At 42.1% G+C, this 23,175-nt stretch overlaps 1 protein-coding gene across 3 annotated transcripts in view; it reads right to left on the bottom strand.

Moving 5' to 3' along the window:
- PPP2R2B (protein phosphatase 2 regulatory subunit Bbeta) overlaps positions 1–23,175 on the bottom strand; it is a 487,952-nt gene that overhangs the window by 89,404 nt on the left and 375,373 nt on the right. For all 3 annotated transcript variants that reach the window (XM_056124486.1, XM_056124487.1, XM_056124488.1), the window contains 2 exons: positions 22,752–22,917; positions 15,063–15,175 (listed from right to left, as the gene is read on the bottom strand). In XM_056124486.1, coding sequence (XP_055980461.1) covers positions 15,063–15,175; positions 22,752–22,917 — 279 coding nt within the window. The remainder of the gene's footprint in view (positions 1–15,062; positions 15,176–22,751; positions 22,918–23,175) is intronic.

Here is a 23,175-nt window from a genome sequence, read left to right as displayed (position 1 = left end):
TTTCTTAGAAAGCTCTGTGCTACCTGACAGACAGGTTCCGGTTCTAATATGCCTCATCATCTGCATTTTACTGGAAGCACAGAAATTTCTGGGCATGGCATTCCTGCTGTTTCAGTCCTCCTTATGTCCCTGATACTCCAGATTACGTCCTGTCTTTTTCCATGACCCTTCCTTTGTTCTTCTTATTCCTTATTTCTCAGGCTATGAACTGAGAAAAGGGCTTTCATAGTCAGTGTAGGATAGAGTTTCTCATACTTGTACTACCTCCAAATATTCAATTGCTCAGGAAATTATTCTCTCTACAACTTTCTCATCATCTGCTTACTACGACAATGTATACCCCTTGCTTCTGCAACTCCTAGCCCCAAGGTCAGCTTTATGTTGCAGGTATTTGATCCATGTCCTTTCCAACTAAAAGAGATGGTATACACCCAGATGGTAGAAACCATGTCATTCAGACTCACTGTCCAGTGAACATTCAAGGTCACTCTGTAACTAACTGTGCCTGACTTATAGAAGGTCCTCAATTAATAATTAAGGAATGAGTAAAACAATAAATAACCAATAAAACTAGTTCCTGCCTGTGCTATTACCTGATTTGACCATCAAGCAGGGCAGAGCACATTTCATCAAGGCAAGTGTAGATGATTTTACTATATGAAAAAGTAGCTATAACCAAGGGCGGCTTCATTTTGTCCCTTCTGTCTCAATATCTAACATACAACTCCTAAACTCTATTTTTTTTGTCTGCACAATTTTGTCCCCCACAAAATGCTTTTCTCATATGCACTTTGTATTTGAAGAGCAAATGATTTCTTTAAAAAATAAGTTTTCCAAGATTCTAAATATCTGCATATTTGGTCTTGAAATAGCAGGATAATTGGATGAAGTTTTCACCTCCTGTCGGGATGTTTTGGCATTAAACAGAAAATATCCTTATTTAATTGAAAGTCGCAGAATTCACTACCCTTGGAAAAAAATTAGAGGAAGAGGGATCACAAAGTAGAGAAGAAAAAGTTGAGGAGGTGCGTAGGTGGTGCTTAATACACAATAGGATAGATATGTCAGGCATGAGTGCAAGGAGTAGGCACTGTCATTGCTTTAAAAAAAATCCCACAGTTCCTCCATGATTTGTAGCTTTTTCATGAGGGAAGGGAACCACCCATAGCTATCTGTGACTTTTATAGATAGAAATCTTCTTTATCTAGATGCAGGTCACATATACAGAGTCCTGCACAGAATTGTGATGGGTTTTGATGGGCTGATGGGAAGTTTCAGAATTTCCAGAAGCCAGTTACAGTAGCAGAAAACTTCCACTGGCTTTGAGAGTTGATAACCACTGTCTCTAGGAGCTAAGACAACTTGGTGGCTCAGGATGAGGGCGGGGGTGGTCTCCCTCAATGAGTATACCACAACCCAGTGTGAAGGCAAAGTCAGGTGAAGCTATGTGTTAATGAGAGACTTTACAACTGCTCACTGCAAATTGAGCCCCACTTTTTTTTTTTTTTAAATCTGTGACGTGGCAATGAGAGATTTTAGTTCAGAGGTTAAGGTGAAGATTAAATGAAGAAGTATATGAAATGCCTGGGACAGGGTCAGGCCCTAAGAAATTTTCAGCGAAGATTAATGAACTTGAAGGTCAAGAGGGAAGCTCCATTAAGGATGGCCATCATCCCAGGGTTCTGTACACGAAGGCAGGAAGAGCAGAATGGAAATGCTCTACCACTCAGTTCCTCTAGCCAGTATTTCCCAAAGTGAGGTCTAGGGCTAGGCTTCTCCCAAGCACAGATCCAAGAACAGTTTGTCTCTAGTTCAGGACAAGATGAGGAACTCCACTGAGAATGTCCTGCTCCAGGGAAAGAGCACCAGTGTTGGAGATGCGTTTCATGATGGGGGCTCACTGCCTCTAAAGGGGGCAGCATCGGGCCAAGGAACACAAACTGAGTAAACCTTAGAACAGTGCGTCTGTGAACTGAGAAAAGGGCTTTTGTGGTAAGACAGGTTTTGGGGTTAACACTCTCTATCTTTCTTAACATTTCTAATAACATTATATTAAAGACACTTCAGCCAATACATTTAAGTAGTTTTGTTTTCTTTTTGGGTCACACCCAGGGATGCTCAAGGGTTACACCTGGCTCTGCACTCAGGAATTACTCCTGGCAGTGCTCAGGGGACCATATGGAATGCTGGGAATCAAACCCAAGTTGGCTGTGTGCAATGCAAATGCCCTACCCGCTGTGCTATCGCTCCAGCCCCTGTTTAAGTAGTTTAAGATAGACTTCTCATACTTAGTGCAGAAGAAACATCTGTGCAATATATATGCTTGATTTTTCCATAGTTTTTAGGTTTTTTTGAACCCCCCAAACATGAACCCAACTTATTTCCTGATCACAATAACAAATTACTAGAGTGTGACTTGGTCTCTTTCATTGAAATAAAAATAAATGTAATGCTTTTCAGGCAGCAAATTTCTTTCCTCCTGGCACAATCATTCTAAGGAAAGCAGAAAATTATTTTTCCTATGGCTTCAATGCCCCTTAACATAAAACCACTCATATAGATGCTTTTCTCCAATCAGTTTCCTATGTTTATAAATCCAAGTACAGAAAGTATCTTCTTATCTACTAACCTCAAGGGAAATATTTAAAATCTTTTTCTCGGTCAGGATGGGTATTTAAAATGCTTACATCAGTGCAACACTTGAAGCCTGGTATGCAACACACAGGGATCAAAGTGACTGCATCCCTTACTGAACTTGAGTCAAAATCCTTTCGCGTTAATTATTTTCTACAAAAACCTTATGTATAATGAGCAGAGGCTGTACAAGTCCTCTTGTGATTTCAAATTAGTTCTCTGAATAACCTGTTAGCAAAGGAATCTAGGCACATATACATATATATATATTTTTGATCTCTGGTTAAGTAATTCTAATTGAAAAATATAAATGAGTTTGATGCTTGCTTATTCCTCTAAAGTTTCAGTGACACAGAAGCTTGAGCACTGTGTGTGTATCTCCACACATGCACACACATACACAGGTATTTCTTCAGGGCATACATGTGTATGTGAACATATGGCTTTAGCACATACAGATATACATGTATTGACAGGGCACACACACATGTGCATGTAGCTTTGGGGCACACATAAATCTGCCCGTGTCATACCAGGACACACATACATTTGCATATGCAGCATCAGGCACACACATGTATGAGCAATTACAGCATCAGGGATTGGAACTCTTGCCTCTCACCCCAGCAATAGTTCACTCACATTTCAGAGTCAGGACCTCAGGTGGGGGTAATGTCTTTTCCATCACACTCATAATTTCAGGCAATTCCACCTGAAAGCTTCAGATAACAGAGCTACTTTTCTACCTTGAATCACCCTATTGTGCCTGGATTTCCTACTTCTCTTTAAAAGTATACAGAGAGCAGCAGTCCTTTCAGGAAAAAGATGGAGCGAGCCATACTAATAGCTTTCCTTTTGAGAAAAACCCATTTAGGTCAGGGTGAATTACGTGACACAGTGACAATGTCAGAATAAGGCCAGAAGCCTGGCCTGGACTGGCCCCATCTTTGAAATCTAGACCATTCAAGGATACAGGTTCAGCAAAAAGATTGGATCATAGTCAGAATAATGTTCTGCCTCATGCCAGGGATTCTCAAGAGAAACTGCATGAGAGTATGTGGAAACATCCAGAATTTCTTAATTAATGTCCTTTCCCCATCCTCCCCCACCCCTACCCCCCCACCCTGAGTTGACTTTCAGTTGTCTACTGTTAGTGAATGTGCATAAGGGAATGCTAGTTACTAGTTTCAAAGCCAACCTACATTCCGGAAGCCAAGTGAACTATGCTTCCCATAGTTGGCAGCAAGAGACAATAAGAAATTGATTTTAAAACCAGGTACAAGATTCTGCTTGTATTTATATGGATGAATGACTATGTGATAAATGTAGCAAAACAAAGGTGGTTTTGAGATGAAAGGAAAATTTTTATTGTCAGTGAATACACCGTGAACCCAAGCCAGCTTAGGAGAAAGCCAGTTCAAACACACATTCAAAACAAAGCATAATGGATTCCCGTTTTCCAAGGGTAATAGTGCTTTGAACCTTTTAAATGATTCAAGCAGGCTTTTCTGAAACTCCTGATGTCCAGATTAGAGACAAAAAGAGTGAGGGGACTGGTAGTAACCAATATTGAGTCCTACTGATCACAGGGCTAGGAGAGGTCAGTGTGTCACTCTGACTTCTGTGGGAGACTGGACAGGGATTCCCTCTCTACAGAAGATGGTTCAAGTGTGAGCAGAGCTCTTGTTTTTTCCTCAAGACTTGCAACAGGGGCTAAGATTGGAGGCAGAACAAATCAGGTTAAAAGCAGGCCTCTGCTTGGGAGCTGCAATCCTGAGGCAAGTTGTTTCTGCTCTCTCAAAAAAAATGCTCTTCAAAAGGGAATGCCCTGCCACAGAGATGGGGTGGGGGGGATGAGGTGAGGGTGTGGGAGCGTTACTGGGATCATTGGTGGTGGAGAATGGGCACTGGTGAAAGGATAGGTACTCGATCATTGTATAACTGAAACCCAAGCACGAAAGTTTGTAAGTCTACAACTGTACCTCATGGTGTTTCACTAATAAAGATTAAATTAAAAAAACACTCTCACCTGCAAAATGGGAAGTAATAAGTGTTCATCTCACGGGGCTGCTGTCAGATACAGCAGATGGGACTTATGATGTGGCTGAGATGGCAGGTAATGAATGTCTGTACTCCTGGAGCAGCACACTGGCCACTGGTGTGGTCTGCTTGATATCAACCCCAAACCCCACCTGACAAGGAGTAGGAGGGGCAAAGAAGGAGTTTCCTGCTCACAGTCCATATCACATTGGCTTGCCGAAGTTTCCTCTCAATAGGAGTAATAGCCAACCACATGTTGATTCTAATGTTGCCCTCAGATACATCGCTACAAAACTTACGAAGTGAGGCAGAGGAAGAAACAGGGCAGAGGAAGAATTTATGGCAATCAAAGCAGACCACCTCCACTTTAGAGTGGACCCTTATGCTGATTGCCTTTGAACTCAGCTGAACTTGAGCCTGGCAATGATAGAGCTAAGACCTTAGGATTCATCCCTGGCTATGTCATTCTGAGGAATGTATTCTTTCAATTGAGTGTCTCTTAGTGGCCCCAGAGACCACCTGCACCCGGAAGCACTCCAGAAGGAGTGAAAATCAGACCTTTCTAAACCAGAAGTCTCAGTGACTATGTTCTGTGGAGCACCAGGTGACAGAGCAGTGCACTCGGGGTTTCAGAGTCAATATTGGAGTCAGTAAACTTCAGATTTTTGGAGTAAACTTCAGATCTTTGGAGTTAGGTGGTGATCACTAAAAAAAAGATTTCAAAGTTGAATGACCTTCCATGTTTGATAAACCAGGCACCTGAATTCTATCCCATTTTCCCCAAACTAACTGGGAAACTCACTAATGCCCAAGACACCAATAGCTTCCACGGTCTTCTGGGAAAGTTGCTCTCTAATCCCTACTTATTCGAATTTTATGGAATATTGTGGGATATTCAGGTGAACATACTAGGCTATGATATGCTATGATAATGCAAGAGATGAATAGTAGATTTTGGAATGATAAACACACAAACTCAATCTTAAGGACTATCACTTACTAGCTATCTGATCTTAGATATGTGACTTAGGTCCTATGTTTCAGAAAGGAGGACACTCTCAAAACTTACCTGATGGGTTTATTTTGAAGATAAAAAAAAACCAATATATGCCAACTATTCCTAGAACACAGCAAATGCTCAATGAATGTTTGCTGATTTTAATATAAGTCCAGTTGAATTTTTTCTCTTGCCTGAGATTGAATACAACAAACATTTTCTCACTGAACATTAGTTGAAGAACAGCACAGGGACATCCACAAACAATCCCAAACAACCCCCACCCCGAAAGACAGACATGATGAAGCAGAGGCTTATGGGTGAAGGGAGTACCCAAACTCTTGCAGAATACTTTCTCATCCCATAACTGAAGCCCCATGACACAGACAGACACAATCAGATAATGATGGCAATCAATAAAGATAACAGAAATGATTATTTATTTTCATAAACACAGAGTCTGTGCATCCTGCTGAGTTACACACATCACATGCCAGCATCCACTCTCGGGGCAGTCAATCAATGGGAGCCCTCAATATCCACCCGCCGAGGCAGGCGAGGTGGGAGGGAGCGAAGGTTGAGAAATTACCTACACCAGAGTGACACATTCACCAAGTTAATCTAATCCAGGGGCCATCCGGGGGCCATTGCAAGCCTGTGAATATGGAACAGCTTGATTGATTTTTCACCGTAGTAGCTAAACACTTTATTGTTATTTGCAACAAATATAAGGAAGGGAAGATGAAACTGTACTAGGATTGGATATTAAGCCCCCAGAGCAACAATAAATCACAAAATGAAATCTAGAAAAATTAAAAATGGGTAGGGGGAAGCTGGATCTCCGTCATAAGAGGTGTCAGTTTGTCAAAGCATGAGTCCCAGATTAAAACCAGGGGCAGTGATGGCTGATCCCGACTTAACTGGTAATTTGCCTGGAAACTGGCTTGGGGTTATTCTTCCTCCCAGAGTGAGCATCACCAGCTGGTCATTTCTGAGACAGCGGGGAAGCAGTAAAGTTGTGCAGAGAGAGAAAGAGTTGACTCCCAGGCCTATGCTCTTTGTAAAGTCTCTGCTCTGGCCATTGTCATCAGGGGAATGTTGTTTGTTTCTCTAAAAAGATGGACATAGTGTTCATGTCCTCCTTGTCTCAGGACCCTCGGGGACATCCAATGGGCCTTGTGCATGAAAGCCAAGTGGCAATACAGATGCATTTTGAAATGCCAGCCTGTTCCTGCAGCTCTTCCTTCTCCCTTGGAACCAGAAGGACAATCAGTATTCCCGGTCATTCTCAGGAATGTGTCCCCTCATCCCAAAGTGTCTCACCTGCATCAGAATGAGGAGTCTATGAGGAGTCCTGTCAGAGAGGCCATTTCTTGAGGGTATACCTCAGACCTTTCTAGGCCAAAAGTCTTCGTGATTATGTTTGAGAAATCACCCCAGGGGACCATGCAATGCACCAGGAGAACCACTACTTCATTTAATTCTGGGTTGTTTGCAAAGGGTCTTGTCCCTGCCTCTCCCAGGGGTTGGGAATATTCTTCACTCATTTCTGAAACACCCACTCTGTGGTCTGAACTTACGCACAGTGCTTGGAATCAAGCTAAGACTCAGGAAATAGGATCACAATCCAGTGAAAAGTGCCACCTGTCAGATGTTGCTATGGTTTGTCCTGCTTGAGTTTCTTGCAATAAAAAGTACCATGCAATGGTGAAGAGCAGTCTGGACTCACAAATCTCCGAGCTTCATTCTCAGTTGTGTGCCCTGTCTTTTGTGAGGCCTTTAGCCGCACGTATATTTTTCTGCATCTCTCTCCTGGTTAAGTGGGTATGATGCCAAAGTGAGAGAACTAAGACAAGGAAAGAGACTTGTACATACAGAGCCCAGCCCAGCACTTACAAGAAAGGGACCAAGTAAATGCATGTAGCTGCTGTTGTCATAAGCTTATGCTTCTGGTCTGCATAATACGCTCCCTAGAAAACAAACTGTTTCAGAAAACAGTCTGTTTAATCAAACTGCCAAATCCTATGACCTACTGGCAATGTTTGCTGCTCAATTTCCTTTAGAATTTGGAGCTGAAGTGTTTGTGCCACTCTGCCATGGCACCTTACTCTGTGACTGGACATGAGGGACCTCAGTTGCCTCCAGTCAGTTTTGAAGATATCAGAGGGATTCTAAGTGGAGAAATGTGAGTTGGGAAAAGCTAGAAGTGTGTTTTCTGAGCAGAGATGGGGGATTAGCAGACTTCAGAAGGTATGTTATGAAACAGGATGGATGAACTCTCTCTAAGGCATCCGCTGCGGTCTCCTTTTGGCAGAAAAAAATTTGCATGTCTCACCTGTCTCCTGCTCTCACATCAAGCCCATATGAGGGACACAAATAATGAAATCTCCATGCTCTGAGATGGTGACTAACATAATAGTAAGTAGAAGCAGTAGGGCATCATCATGTATCACTATGAAAGTATCAGATCTGCACTGGCATGGACCAGAAGCCCAGCTCTGGTCCACCAGAAGCCCAGCTGTGCCACTGAATGGCCATTAGATTTGGGCAAAGCCCTTGCTCAAACTTGGGACAAAGCAGAGCCATGCACTGATCTCCTGTCATGTGCCATATGTCCTTCTGTGTTGCTCTATGGGACAGAACACATGTGGTGACTATGAAGCTTCTATTTGCAACACATGTGGTGACTATGAAGTGGTGCGGGGCAGAACGGGAGAGAGGTAGGAAGAGTTGAGGATCTATCAAGGCTAGACTAATGGAACTTGCCACCGCATGGATGGTCTGGAGAGTATCAGGCTGAGTGAAGTTAGTCAGAAGGAGAAAGACAGACATGGAATGGTCTCTCTCTCCTGTGTGGGATATAAAGAAACATAATAAGGAAACAACAAAGACCCAAAGGGAACAGAAACTGAGAACTGGTGCTTAGTAGGAAACATATAACTGTAGGAGGATGAACTAGCACAGGGAGGGACACCCAGGAAAATGGTGAAGGGAAACTGGCACTCTGGTGGAGAGTGTGGTGAAAGAATGTTTTATGCAGGGAGCAGAGCAATAGTCCAAGGGTAAGGCATCTGCGGCTAACCCAGGTTCAGTCCTCATGTCCCATATGGTCCCAGAGTCTTGTCAGGAGTGATTCCTGAGTGCTGAGCCAGGAGTAACCTCTGAGCAAAAAGCAAAAAGAAAAATAAAGAAAAAGAAAAAAAATTTTTATGCATGAAACCCTGTCATTATCAATATTATAAATCACTGTCCCTAAAATAAAATTTTAAATAGAGGGAGGTGGGGCAGGGAATTAGCCCCTGAGGAAATGGGAATCTGATGTGATAATTTTTCATTCCTGGAAAGCTGCTTGAAGGAGGTGGCACTTAGCAGACTTATATGCAACAAGAAAGAAAAGTTTTGGGTGTTGCAGTGAGAGTGAGTAAACCTATTTGCAAGTGGTACTGCGAAGACTCAATAAAGAAAGGGGAGAAATATCTAGCACCTGGCACAAAGAAAGCACTCAATAAACAGCTATTATCATTAGTACCTATGACTAATGATTAGGAGTATCTGGATCAAAAGCCACTAGAATGCATGTGTGAGGGTTTTTTTTTTCAAATCTACTCTGGCATTGGGGGAGGTGATGGAAGTCCCAGTTTGGGAGCTCAAACCTTTGGTACTCTATTTTTATAACTGGATATAAGCAACTTTAATTCTATCCAAGGTGCCCAGGGTACCAGCAGTCAACCACAAGAAGGAACAATTAATAGCAGCTCCCCAGGCAGAGAGGGTGATGCTCACAGTGAGCTCAAATCCCTAGTCACCATCTCCAGGCTGACTGTGAGTTCCCTCTGCAAGCCAGAAAGTTGGGGAGGAAGAGTACAGAGAGTCTGGCCATACAAGCACCCAGTCTGCTGAGCCTGTTGCTCTTGCTTGAAGTCAGGGATCTGGGAACTCAAGGTTGGCCAATGTGGAAGAAAGAGGGTATAGGGGAAAGAAGATGGGGGGGAAGGAATATACCATTCTGGAACAGTAATGGCACAGATGAGTAACAAAACAGTTTTCAAATACCCAAAGAAGTGTGCCCAAGTTTAAGAGTTTTCTTTGATTTTCAGTTCCACTCCTGTGAGAACCAGTTACAGGTTATAGGGAAGTGGTTCTCCCTCTCTGAGTCAGCAGAGGGTGTAAACAGGGTCCAGGGTCTAGAGCCAAGAAGATGAGGGTTGGACTTCTCTGAGCCTCATGCATTCAGGGAGCATTTTAAAGGTGATCTACCCTCCCGAGAACACTCCTGCAGGGCAGATAGTGTATCAGGGTAAGATGAAAGTTCAGCACACAGGAGAAACCAGCATTCTTACCTGCTGGATACATGTCCTGCTCTCCTCATTGGCTACCCTGAAGATTATTTAGAATGTTGCACTGTAGCACTGTCCTCCCTTGTTCATTGATTTGCTCGAGCGGGCACCAGTAACATCTCCATTGTGAGATTTGTTGTTAATGTTTTTGGCATCTGGAATACACCATGGGGAGCTTGCCAGGCTCTGCTATGCGGGTGGGATACTCTTGGTAGCTTGCTGGGCTCTCCGAGAGGGACGAAGGAATCAAACCCGGGTTGGCCACATGCAAGGCAAAAGCCCTACCCACTGTGCTATCGCTCCAGCCATTTAGAGTATAAGAAAATATTTTGTAACATAGTATGATAATAATACCCAAAGACAAGAGAAGTGAGGGTCAGGAGAACTGGTCCATGGCAGGAAGCACAAAGTGGAGGGAATGCAGTTAGGACAGAGAAGGGACCACTGTGACAATAATCAGAAATGATCACTCTGGACAAGAACTGAGGTAAAACTGATATGCATAACACACTTTCAGTAATAGTACTGCAAATCACAGTGCCTAAAAGGAAAAATGAAAAATAAAAAAGAACAGAAAAAGAGAAGGAAAGTGTCTGTCATAGAAGCAGCCTTGTGAGGGCAAGGTGTGAGGGAAACTGGGAACATTGGCGGCTGGAAATGTGCCCTGGTGAAGAATGGGTGTTAGAACATCTATGACCGACACTTGATCATGAAGAACTTTGTAATTAGATCTCTTACGGTGATTCAATCTAAGAAAAGAATATATATATTTATTTTTTAAAAGAACATGTTTTTACATAAATTAAATGTACTCTAACAACTATAAGGTTACTCAATGATCATGATTATTGCTTTGAATGTTCTGATATTGAGCAGGAGATGCAGTTTGCATGGAATGCTTCTCACAGTCTTTCTAGCCAGCGAGCGATTGGATTTCAAAGGCTCTCATCCATGCAAAAGGAAGAAGATTTAAAAAAAGAAATAACCACACTCCTGCTTTCAGAAGCCCAGCGTCTCAGCACTGAAACTGAGATTCATTACTCAGTGAGGATTAATTAGCTGTCGGATATTATTAAACATTCTCACTCTCAAGACCCACATAAAACCAGAAATTAGGAAAGTGAGGGAGAGGTAGTCATAGTACGAGAGAGAGGGAGGGAGAAATGGAGAGAGGGGGAGAGAGAGAGAAAGAGGGGAGGAGGAAAGGGGGGGGAGAAGCCACAATTGCTGGCAGTGCACATTTCAAGAGCAGAACCCGTTAGTAAATGATAGCCTGATTAATATCACGCCCGCCCTTACTCTGTTTGGAGTCATTGTTCTGAATCTGCTGTCTTCTGGGTTCCTTGTCTTTTTGTTTTGTTTTGTTTTGTTTTCCTTCTTTACCACTGGCATCCAAAAAAAAAAAAAAAGCAAGCTGGCCTTTTCAATGTTTGCATTGAAAGAATGCTGGAATGTGTCTCCTGCTGCACTCTGTACTGAAGTGCAGGATATTCGAAAACCTATGAAGGTCAAGGGGGTGAAATCCGACAGAAGTATTTACAACATAACAGCAAATGTGCTCCCCAAATTGGTACAGTAACTATTGAAATGACTGAAAAGTAAGAGGCTCATGAAACAATAGCTCGTAGGAGACTGATGTGTGATGAGTCCAGTGATTGTAGCAGATCCCTCAAGCCCAGTCATGGGGCTCAGGCTGAATGCAGATAACTGGGTCCTTGCAACCTGCTGGAGAGAATCCCTGGGGGTGGTTCTGGAATCTGCATTTTTTTTTTATAAATTTGTTTATTGAATCATCGTAAGAACAGTTACCAAGCTCTCGGGTTTAAGTCTCGGTCATACAATGATGAAATACCTGTCCCTTCACCAGTGCACATCTTCCACCACCAAAAACACCAGTATCCTCCCCTATCCCATCCCTCCCCATACCTGTGAGGCAGATGATTTCCACATTACTCTCTCTCTACTATGGTTGCATTCAATATTTCAACACCAGAACCACCATTATTATTTGGGATTTCCCCCCAACACTCAGACCTGCTGAAAAGGCAACATTAGGCAATTTGTTTTCTATTACTGATTATGACTAGCATATGATGTTACATGGCCATGCAATTTTGGAATTCTGAAATTTTAATAATCTGGAGAGATTTATGCCAAAAGCTGCTGGGTTTCGAGTTTCGCTTGTGTGTCTCTGGGATCATGGCCGTTAAGCAGCTTGATCAGTAGCCAGAGGGCCCATTTGTGGGCGATGACTCAGGGTCTCCTTGTGGTGGTGGAATCTGCATTTCTAACTAGCACCCACTGCTGCAGGAACACTGGCTGGGTGTGGGAAAGATGAGATTCCTGGGTCCTGAGCCACACGACTGGTTATTAAGAAAGTGAGAACCATAACTGGGATTTTCTGATTCCTCAGCCCTCCTTCCCTATCAATTCTTACAAGCCCACGTTTTTTGTTTGCTTTAGCTGTACCCTGAGGCAATCAGGGCCTGCTCCAACAGTGGTTGGGGGACCATGCAGTGCCAGGGTACTGACCCTGGGCCTCTGGCAAGCAGTGCATGCATTCTAGCCCTTTAAAGCTAACCTATGGCCCTACAGGTCTACTTCTTATTATCATCAGTTGATCTTGGGGAGAATCTGCTCACGCCAAACCCCCCTCTCCTTTTCATCATGGGGATGGCATCTCTAAGGGGTTTTAAATATAAATACATGAAATCCTATAAGAGACCGTGGATAATAAGAATTTCTGGAAGGAACCACAGAGACATCTGATTAGTGTACACAGCAAGCAAGGATGGAAAACAGCTTAGTACTGGCAATACAGGGCCGACCACTCTGCAGATATTATCGAATAGTTTGTAGAGCAAATACAATAGTAGAGCAAATATAAAAAGAGTATGACAAGAAAACATGAATTTTCTCATATACATAAGCATAATATCAGCAGGGGGCAATAACAGGCACATAGACGATGATGATAGTAAAACTAAAACAGCAGGGAACACACATTATTGAGGGCTTCCTGGGAGAGAGCAACTACAGACAGTAAACTCCATATCACCCCCAGTACCATCCTGACTCCTTCCTGGAAGCAGTGACTATCACCTAGGTCACAAGTACCAGATTGTATTCAAATGGGTTCAAGTGATGTGTCCAAAGTCACAGCCAGAAAGTACTGTGGCCAGAATTCTAACCCGGAACAGACATGCTCAATGTTTATATTCTTCACTGCTCCACACTTCTGCCTTCTAAACTTCTGAACGCTGAGAACTATTTCCCCAAATGGGCAATAACGACCCCCAGGAGAGCATTGGTCTGACTGTGGGTGGGGTGGGGGGAGGTGGTAGTAGCTTCAGGTAAAAATGAAAGCACTTTCTTTTGGCTTGCTTAAAGAAGGTAATTTCCTGGAGCCAACTGAGTTGTTTGGTTTTGTTTCTGAGGACAGAGCAGTAAACCGCATGAACTTTGCAAGTTCTGGTTGGCAGCAGCAACACAGGCTACTGGGCTGACTTGCATAGCTCTTTCTCAGGCAGTGGAACAGCATGCTGGTTCAGAAAGGCTCAAAGAAGTTGAGGAACCCAGTAGTACTGGGTAAATGTGAGACAGCCTTGAACCACGATCAGATAAGAATTAGTGTTAGAAAACGTCCACGAATAAGCACACCAAAAAATGAGTTCATCCTCAAAGAAACAAGTGAGCTACTTGTTCCTGCAAGCCTCCAGTCCAGTCTATCTGCTTCTAACCCTAGGGTGACAATAGCTTTTCCCCACATGTGTACCCCAGTCGTCATCCTATTCTTGGGCTTCAGTAACACAGGTGGCTTTTTTTTTCCTTCTGGTTTTTGGGCCACACCTGGCGGTGGTCAGGGGTTATTCCTACCTCTGCACTCAGGCATTACTCCTGGCAGTGCTAGGGATGCCATATGGGATGCTGGCAATTGAGGCTCAGCTGTGTGCATAGCAAGTGCCCTATCTGCTGTATTACTGCTTTAGCCCTGGACATTCATTTTTAGCTCAACTTCCTTTGTGACCTTTTCTAAGCTCCCAGAACCAAATGTAACTTCTGCCTCGGATCAAACTGCAAAGGAGTTTGGCTCCTACGGCATTAATTTTACTCTACTTAGTGTCACAATTATTTGCATATTCGTCCTACAAATCCTCTTTCCCTCCCAGACCGTGCATTTCCGGAAGGCAGGCAAGACTCTGACTGATAGTGTGATCTTTATTAAGTCCCTGGCTTTATGTTCTTGCATTTTATTTTCACCAGTCCACAGACAGCATGCATTATACTGTTTTGAAGATTGAGAAAATAAAAATAACCTGCAAAGCTAAAGCTCACGCAAAGGTGAAGTGAAGATGTGAGATTGTTACTTAGTAGTACCATGATGTGAGTGACTGGTCAGTGGCAGAATTCACACTTCATCCTATATTTCATAAGTTTATGTTCTCAATCCCAGTCCTCCAAATTTATATCCTAGGAGATCTAGTCCCTAAGGACAGTTGCTGAAAGTATTTTAGATAAAGTGATTAGAGGTTAAAAATACAGTAAGGTAGGGCCAGAGAGATTGGACAGTGGTTAGGGTGTTTGCCTTGCACTCAGCTGACGTTGGTTCAATCCCTGGAACCCTATTATGGTCCTCTGAGCCCTGCCAGGAGTGATCCCCGAGTACAGCCAGCTGTGGCCCTCAAGGAAAACAATAGCAAAAACAATACAGTAAAATATGATGCAGTGACAATGTGGGTCACTACTTGGGGACACAATCTGTGTCACTACAGACTCGACAGATTCCAGTGTGAATCTCTGTCATTAGGGTAGGAGACCACTCCTTGCTCTTCCAGCAAACAGTTTCCCTGTAAATTGTTTACCAAATCTACAGATTATACATTCATTTGGTTCACTCATGGGGTTTTTGCACCGAAAACAGAAGAGTAGAATTGGAGGCCACGGACACTTGCTTTGGTTGTCTCTCAACCTGAATTCCCTCCCACTGGAGACCCCGCCTTGCTTCTCCTGGGGGGCTCAGGCAGCTGAAAGACACAAGTAGCTGTGGGGCTCACCCGCAAGCTGGTGATGGTGGCAGGATCCCGCAGCCGGCCCTCCTCATCTTTCAGATTGTAGCCTTCTGGCCTCTTGTCACGCTCACTCACTTTCCACAGCTTCACAGTTTTGTCTGCAGAGAGTGACCAGAGGAAATCAAAATCACAGTGCACAGCTAGCTGATACAGTGAGTGACTCGGTGATGGAGGGGAAGTGGGTGGGGAGTGGCAGGAGAGGCAGGAAGAGGCCTGAGGCAGGAGTTGCAGATGAGTCCAACTCAGATCTGGGGGACCAAGGGGGTGGGAAGGCAACACTCTTCTTTCCAAACAAAAGACACACATTTGTGGTGATACAGTTTCTCTGGCAAGTTGCTTACTAAATCTACAGATTATTCATTCATTTGCTCATTCATTGACCAAATGAATGAAACGATAGTAGAGTAGAAATGGAGGCATATATCCCATGCATCATTTTTATCCACAATATAAAATTACATGCCAAAATACAGAACCACACCACTGCTATCAGCCCTTGACATGGAGAAATTCTCTAACATTCACAATAACCTATAGTGAGCTTTCGGTTCTATTATCACCCATATGTTAGTGTCTCATCTTCCTCAAACACCTAAAACACTCTTTTCCCTTTGGGACCTGTGCCCTTCACTGCTTCCCCTTCTCTGAGACCACCTTACACCCCACTACCCCCAGATGATGCCACACGACTTCCTTGCAGTTCATTGCACATGGGCCTGAGTCTCCCCTGCCCCATGGCTTAGAGATGCCTTCTGTCAGGAAAGCCTTTTCTCCTATTTCAGAGGGCTGGTTCCATCATTTTGCTCTCTGTTGATCCCAAACTCATGAGGAGCAATCTCCATCACACATGTGCTCCTCATCTTTACCACAGGGAGGCAGGGAGTGTGTCTCCCTGTATATCACTATTCCCTCTGGGAATTCCCAATGCACTGGGCCAGAGTCCATTTGGAGGAACATGAGTTGTATGAATGAGTGAATATCACCTAGATGGTGTTCACTGCCAGCAATATATAAGACAAAGAAAATGGAACGAGGTGCCTCTCCACAGGATTGTCTGGTGGATCCTGTCTGGGCCCCAGCCCTGGAGGCTTTCCTTGTCAGATGCCATGGCATCACTTTGACATGCTCTCACTTATCATCTGGAAGCCAAGGTCCAGTTGCCTTCTCTGTTTTTTCCTCAAGGCATGCACAAGGTAGGTTCTGCAGCCCTATGTCTCCACTCCAGTTTCACTTGCTATACGGCCAGGGCTGCCATTATGTAGCAGCTGGCATCCCACTAGTATTTCCTGAAGGTGGATTAAGCAGCAACACTATATTCAGTGGAAGATAAAGTACTGAATTCCCAGAGAAATAAAAACTTAATAGAGAACAGATTTCAAGTTCAACCTTATGGACAAACAGTATTTTCCAAGGTGGCACTGGAGCACTTCAGAGAGGCTCCTAGGAGCAGCGCCAGGTGTAGTGGAGGGGTGCATTCTCTCTGTTTGCCTAAACAAGAGAGAATTTCAGAAACACCGAGTCATTCTTTTTTTTTTTTTCCCAAGAAGGGGATGGCAGGCCAAATAAGTTTGGGCAATTCTTTTATTTATTTATTATTATTATTTTTATTTTTTATCAGTGAATCACCTTGAGGTACAGTCACAGACTTACAAACTTTTGTGCTTGCATTTCAGTCATACAATGGTTGAGTACCCAGTACTAGTCCCTCCACCAGTGCCCATTTTCCACTGCCAATGAACCCAACATCACTCACACCACTCCCACCCCAACTCCCACCACCCCACCTCGCCTTTGTGGCCGGGCATTACATTTTGCTCTCTCTCTCTCTCTCTCTCTCTCTCTCTCTCTCTCCTTTTGGGTGTTGTGGTTTGCAATAGAGGTATTGAGCGGTCATCATGTTCGGTCTACAGTCTACTTTCGGCAAGCATCTTTCAACCCGAACGGGTCCTCAAGTTTGGGAAATTCTTTATTAAAGATACTTATCTATCTCTATGCCTCAGTTTCTTTGCTTGTACATTGGAGGTTATAGAGTATCTTCCTAATGGAACTCTCATGAGCATTAAAGGAAATATTATATGTGTGTAGAGTGTTACAACATGTGTGGGCAACCTCAAGCAGCAAATCATTAGGATCAGAGAACTAAGCATCTATTCTGCAAAAATATCAGAGCAGACAGTTAGTGGCTGGGGAGTGTGGGGAGCACTGACAATGAGTTCTGGGGAAGTAATAAAACCAAGGTGTGATTCAAAGAAGTTGCTTTGTCACGAGCCCTAAAACCAAACGTGATAGCCTCTCAATATCTATATTGCCAATTATAATGCCCAAAAGGAGGGAGGGAGAGAGAGAGAGAGAGAGAGAGAGAGAGAGAGAGAGAGAGAGAGAGAGAGAGAGAGAGAGAGAATGGAGAAAATTGTCTCCATAGAGGAAGGGAGAGGGTGTGAAAGGGCAGGGTGATACTGGGGACATCGATGGTGAAGAATGTATGCTGGTGGGGTGATGGGTGATCGATCATTGTATGACTGAAACTCAATCATGAAATCTTTATAACTGTTTCTCACAGTGATTCAATAAAAATAAATAAATAAAAATAAAGTAGCCTGAAAAAGCATTAGGGTGGACTCACTTTGTGGGCACAGAAACTGAGGCAAATCATATTAGTGTCAAAAAAGAGCTTAGAGAAGGCTGGGTCTAATCCAGAGAGAAGCTCCATCAGGAACAGAGGCTAGGATAAGGCCATGAAGGTAGGACACACAAAGTTAAAAACTTTTTGCTTTGACAAATCCTAGTAACTTCTATGTAGACTTCTATCTACAAAGAAGATGGGGGCAGTTTGGGAGAAACCTATAAAACTATAACCTCACAAAGGTAAATGATATACTTCACCATTCTGGGGGTCTCACCTGCATGCAACTCAGTTAGGGATGCTTAATTCCTTTCTTTCAGTTTACTTTATGGGGGTACCCTGAGCTTACTCCCTCTGGAGAAGCCTGCATTCTCTCTCTCTCTCTCTCTCTCTCTCTCTCTCTCTTTTTCTCTCTCTTTCCCTTCCTCTCATCATAATCTTAAAATAATCCTGTTTGATTTCACTGTTCATCTCCTGAAGTTCGTTTCTGGGAGGAAAAGCAATGGACCTGTAAAGAACTTGGGTAGATGTTAGGGCTGATTTTTCTTTACTAGCAATGAGTAATTTCTTGCTCCAGTTGAGTTACACAGCTCTGAGGAAAATTGGGTGGTAGGGATTAATTCCTATGCTGTGACCAAGTGGGGCTCAGGTGCAATCTGACTACTGGAGCTGATGGGACACGAGTGTCCACTCTGCACAGAGGCTTTTGGCAGATTTTTCTCAGTCCTGACCCTGTCGGGCACTTTCCAGATGACCCAGGTAGGTGCGGAGGAAGCCACTAGCGTCCTTTGAGGCTCCAACCTCTCGTCTCCCCTCTCCACATAACCCCCCCGCAAAAATACCTGGGTGCTCTGAGTCTTAGCATATACTGTTTCCTCTGCAAAAAGGGCTGGGAGGTAAGCCATCTCCCTTTTGCCGTGGTTGGGATTTCCTTTTTTTCCCTTTCATCTTGCTCCTCCATCACACCTCCCTCAAGCCTGTCCTAGAAGTCGAACACACACCATACTTGGGAAGTGGGCTTCCCGCCACCAGTGGGCTCCTAACTCATTTCATGTTCTCTGGGAAACAGGCTGGTGTGTGTGTGTGTGTGTGTGTGTGTGCGCACACACACACACACACACACACCCGCAGAAGCTGCCAAATGTAAGAGTTGTGCGTGTTCCACTGAGCAGCTCCGCCTGGTACAGGGACAGAAGGCGAGGAAGCCTTTCCCAGATGCGGGCTGAATTTAGAACCTTCCATCGACGCCCACAGCCTCTGCTCCCCCCTTTCTGGAGAGCCTGCTGCACAGACGGCTTTGTGGGGTGAAGAAGAAAACGTGGGCCCTATTTATATAGCCACTCGGGAAGCTACCAATCAGCTGTAGTTTATAAGACACCCAAAGCAGTGAATTTTAGCACCAATATTTTCTCTCTTTTTAAATATATGGTTTTTATTAAGTAAAATATATTTTTTACTTAAAATATATTTTTTTACTTTTTTACTTTTAAATAAATAAAATATATTTATTTTATCAAATATGGTTTTATCAATTTTTTTCCTTTCTTTTTTTTTTTTTGGGCTGCACCCAATGAGGCACTCAGAGATCACTCCTGGGGTGGTTACTTGTTATTTTTGTTATATAGAAAATGGAGATATTATAGATAAAACACAAAGAATAAAATTGCTTACATTCTTTCCAATCAGAGACAACAACCACTAAATATTTACATTGATCCTTGAAGGTTTCCCTTTTCCTCTATAAATACTGGGAGCAAGGGTGCAAACCTACAGTAATAGTAGATTTTATATTTTCTCATGTTACTTCCTTCTTATTAAACAAGCACTATGCTTATTTGTAATTAGAAAGCAAAAATAGGAAAAATTACAGTTTTCCACAACTCCCCTCAACAGATATTATGAATATCTTCCTTATATTCTTTATGTGTTATATATGTATGGCTGACCCGAGTTCGATTCCTCCGCCCCTCTCGGAGAGCCTGGCAAGCTACCGAGAGTATCTCGCCCGCACGGCAGAGCCTGGCAAGCTCCCCGTGACGTATTCGATATGCCAGACACAGTAACAACAAAATCTCCAATGGAGACGTTACTGGGCCCGCTCGAGCAAATGACTTTTAAATAAGAATAACATGTTATGCATAATTTATAACAAGCTTTCCCCCTAATCATCTACCTATACCAACATCTATTAGTCTAAATATATGCATAGCCTAATATTTAGGATATATAGTCTAATTTATAATAGTGAGGCTTTGTTGATAATCAAAAACTTAAAAGTGGGAGGGTTGGTAGTATGTGTTGGAAAAATTCAACAAGGAAATATCACATAATTATTGAAAACGTTATGCTCTTTTGAGAAAAATATTTAATAGTTAGGAAGATATTTCTGCAATTAAATGTTAAAGTCTTTAAATATCTGGTTCCAAATAGTGTATATAATATATTGTCTTACATAGCAAAGAGCTTCATACGTTCCTCTTTTTTGTTGTCTGGATGAGAACACTTTAACACCTTTGATTTGCTTTTCTGTGTTTCATTATAAAAATTTCTAATAGCAAACATATTCTTTGCACTGCATGAAAGGAAAGCTCACTTTCCCCTCTCCACCCAAGAATGAAGGAAGAAGTGGGAAGCTTGGTAGAGCAATACACTTTCATCTGGAAAATAATTTCCAGGTCTAGATTATGAATTAACTGTTGGCTTATTTTTATAAAAATATTGGATGATTGGAAATATATGCTTGCAGAAATTAAAAGTTACCCAACTATAATGAGATATGCATGATTACAAAAAGATAATTGGCAAATTTAATCAATTCTCCATGGTTAGGTTGCCTGGGGTCATTCTTGACTTTATCATCATACAATTTTTCTTGACTCTTTATCTTACAGCTTTGTGGAGGAAAATAAAGGCCAAAACATGCAGTTGTTCTGGTGAATAATGACTTTTTCTTTCTCTGGCTAGCTTTCTAAGTAGTTTATCGTTACTTGTGGCAGCTTTTAAACACAATCTTATCATCTATCTTCATTTTCTCTTTTGTACAGTAATTCCAATTGTCTTCCATTAATTTTTGCATGTTAACCTATTTGGCTTAAGGGGAATTCTCAACCTCAATATTATTATAAAAAAGAAAATCACATAAGAATATGGGATTTCTCTTATGAGGAATCATTTTGAGATACCGTTGGCATATAAAATAGCATCCCAAATGGGAAGATAATATCCCTGTTAATCAAAAAACTACTTAAAAACTCAATTAACAGAACATTATGCTATATAATTAATCTTCATTGCATTTCACTGATCTCCTTCCCTTCCCCCCCACAAAGTAGTTAATAAGACTTTACATCTTATTGTGATTATCAATAGCCTAAATTTCTAATACAAAGTAAGCTAGTTGTGAAAGATAATCAAAGACTTTCCCCCTCTGCCTGGAGCAATTAAGACAAAATCATCAGAACTGTCTTTTATTGTAAGTAGTGTTCAAAGTGGAGTCTTTGAGTGAAATTTAATGGCAAAACTAAAAGAGAAAAAATGGAAATGAACTTATATGGTTTGGATTTCAAGAAATTGACACTAAAAGAAAGAAAAGCAAACCAAAAATAGTTATGAGAATTAAATTTATTGGGATCTGGAAAGAGATAAGTGGAGACTTGGTCACGTGCATTTAAGATCTGCTTAAATAATCCTAAACAGGCTAATGCAGAATAGCTACTTATTTTAGGTCTGTTTGTTGGCTATATATTTAAGGATTTATGGCCCATATTCAAACTTGTTAGGGCTGGAGAGCCAGTACAGGAGTTAAAGCACTTGACATGCATCCTGTAGACCCAGGTTTGATCCATGGCATGGCATATGGTCTCCCGAGCACTGCCATGAGTGATCCCCGAGCATAGAGATAAGACTAAGCTGGATATAGCCTGAAACCAAAACCAAATTTTAAAAAAATCAAATTTGTAAACAATTTAGAAAATGAGAAAAAGGAACAGATATGCAAGTCAGTCATACTGCACAATAAAAATCCATCACAATAAACCTCTTGGTGTTTTCTCAGCCTTTCAAAAAACTAATATGCTCGTTCATATACAACTCCTGTATTTTTCCTCCCACTTGACCTCTGGGCATTTTTCTTTCTTTTTAAAAAGAAAGCATAAGCAAAAAAAAAAACCTTTCTTCTTGATTTATGTTTAAATGTGCACTCTTATAGACAAATACAGGATCAAATGAATCGTTCTGGTTGCCAGCTTTTTGCTTGGGAAAGGGTTTAATTTTTTTTTTTGTACAAATCCTCTTACTTGTTATGCTATTCAATTAGCACCCTTTGAGATATGATTTTATCCTGAATTGTTTCCAGCATCGATTTTTTTCTAGCAAGCGTATTAAGAACCTTTAGGGTAGGAAATTCCACTGAATAAAAGCTTATGAATTCATGTCATTTGGCTCTCTATTCACCCCCAACATTCTTTCTCCCTGAGCTATTTATATCAATGCCTCCAACAGAAGAACTTGGTGAAAAACAGAGAAAAAACCCTTTCTTGATCAGTTCTTTGGATGGCACCCCACTCTTCTTGACCTGTTCCCCTGCTTGACTGTGTCAGAGAAGCACAGACATCTGCTCTATGACCCATCTTCTGCAATATATTCAGGGATTAATAACCCCTTACATATGCCAAACTCCTAGGGATGGCATGTTGAGTTTCCTATAAAATGTGTTCCCAGAATAACATTGACTGAATCTTAAGATAGGAAGTCACATTCCAAACACCTGGAAATAATCTGCATAAACCAAAAGCTGTAGATAACAGGTCTCACATAATTCAGTCATAAATCTATTATTTTTAGAAAAAAATATAGTTACTGTTTTCTTAGGACCCACCCTGCCAGCAGTCTTTCAAATGTATCTTGCAGAAAGAGTATCTTGCACAGACTGTTCCTTTTTTTTTTCTTTCTCCACAATTCACAAGGAACAAGGAAAATAGAGGCTAAGAGAGATTGAAATACATGGTTTGGCTGACAGTTCTGAAAATACAGAGAAGGAAGCCATCACGTACCGTTAGTAGACAGCAGGAAGTAGGCGGCATTCTGCTGAGGGAGCCATCTTATTTTGTTGATTTTTTCCTCTATTTCTAAGCTCTTTAGGTAATCGAACTCGGGTTCATGGCTCTGGAATGTGCTGTAAACATTGTATTCACCCCTGCGATGAACCTGGTTTTTACTCTGGGGAAAGGGAAAAATAAAGATACTCAAGGGATTGAATCATGCAAGTTAACTGCAAATTCACTATTTATTTTTCTCTTTTTGAGAAGTTACCAGGGCAGGCTGTCAGAGTAGGACCAGCCAGGACCACAGTGGTTTCCAAAGTGTTGGATGGTTGATGCCTGTTAGTAAAATATGGCATTTCCAATTAGCATGTATTGCATTATAAGTGATATACATGAGCTTCTGCATAAATATATGTATGGCATACATCAGAAT

The sequence above is a fragment of the Sorex fumeus genome, unplaced genomic scaffold (genome assembly GCF_029834395.1).
Source record: "Sorex fumeus unplaced genomic scaffold, SorFum_2.1 ptg000051l, whole genome shotgun sequence".
Classification (NCBI taxonomy): domain Eukaryota; kingdom Metazoa; phylum Chordata; class Mammalia; order Eulipotyphla; family Soricidae; genus Sorex; species Sorex fumeus.
The sequence above is the reverse complement of the archived record's forward strand: the minus strand, read 5'-3'. Positions and strand labels throughout refer to the sequence as shown.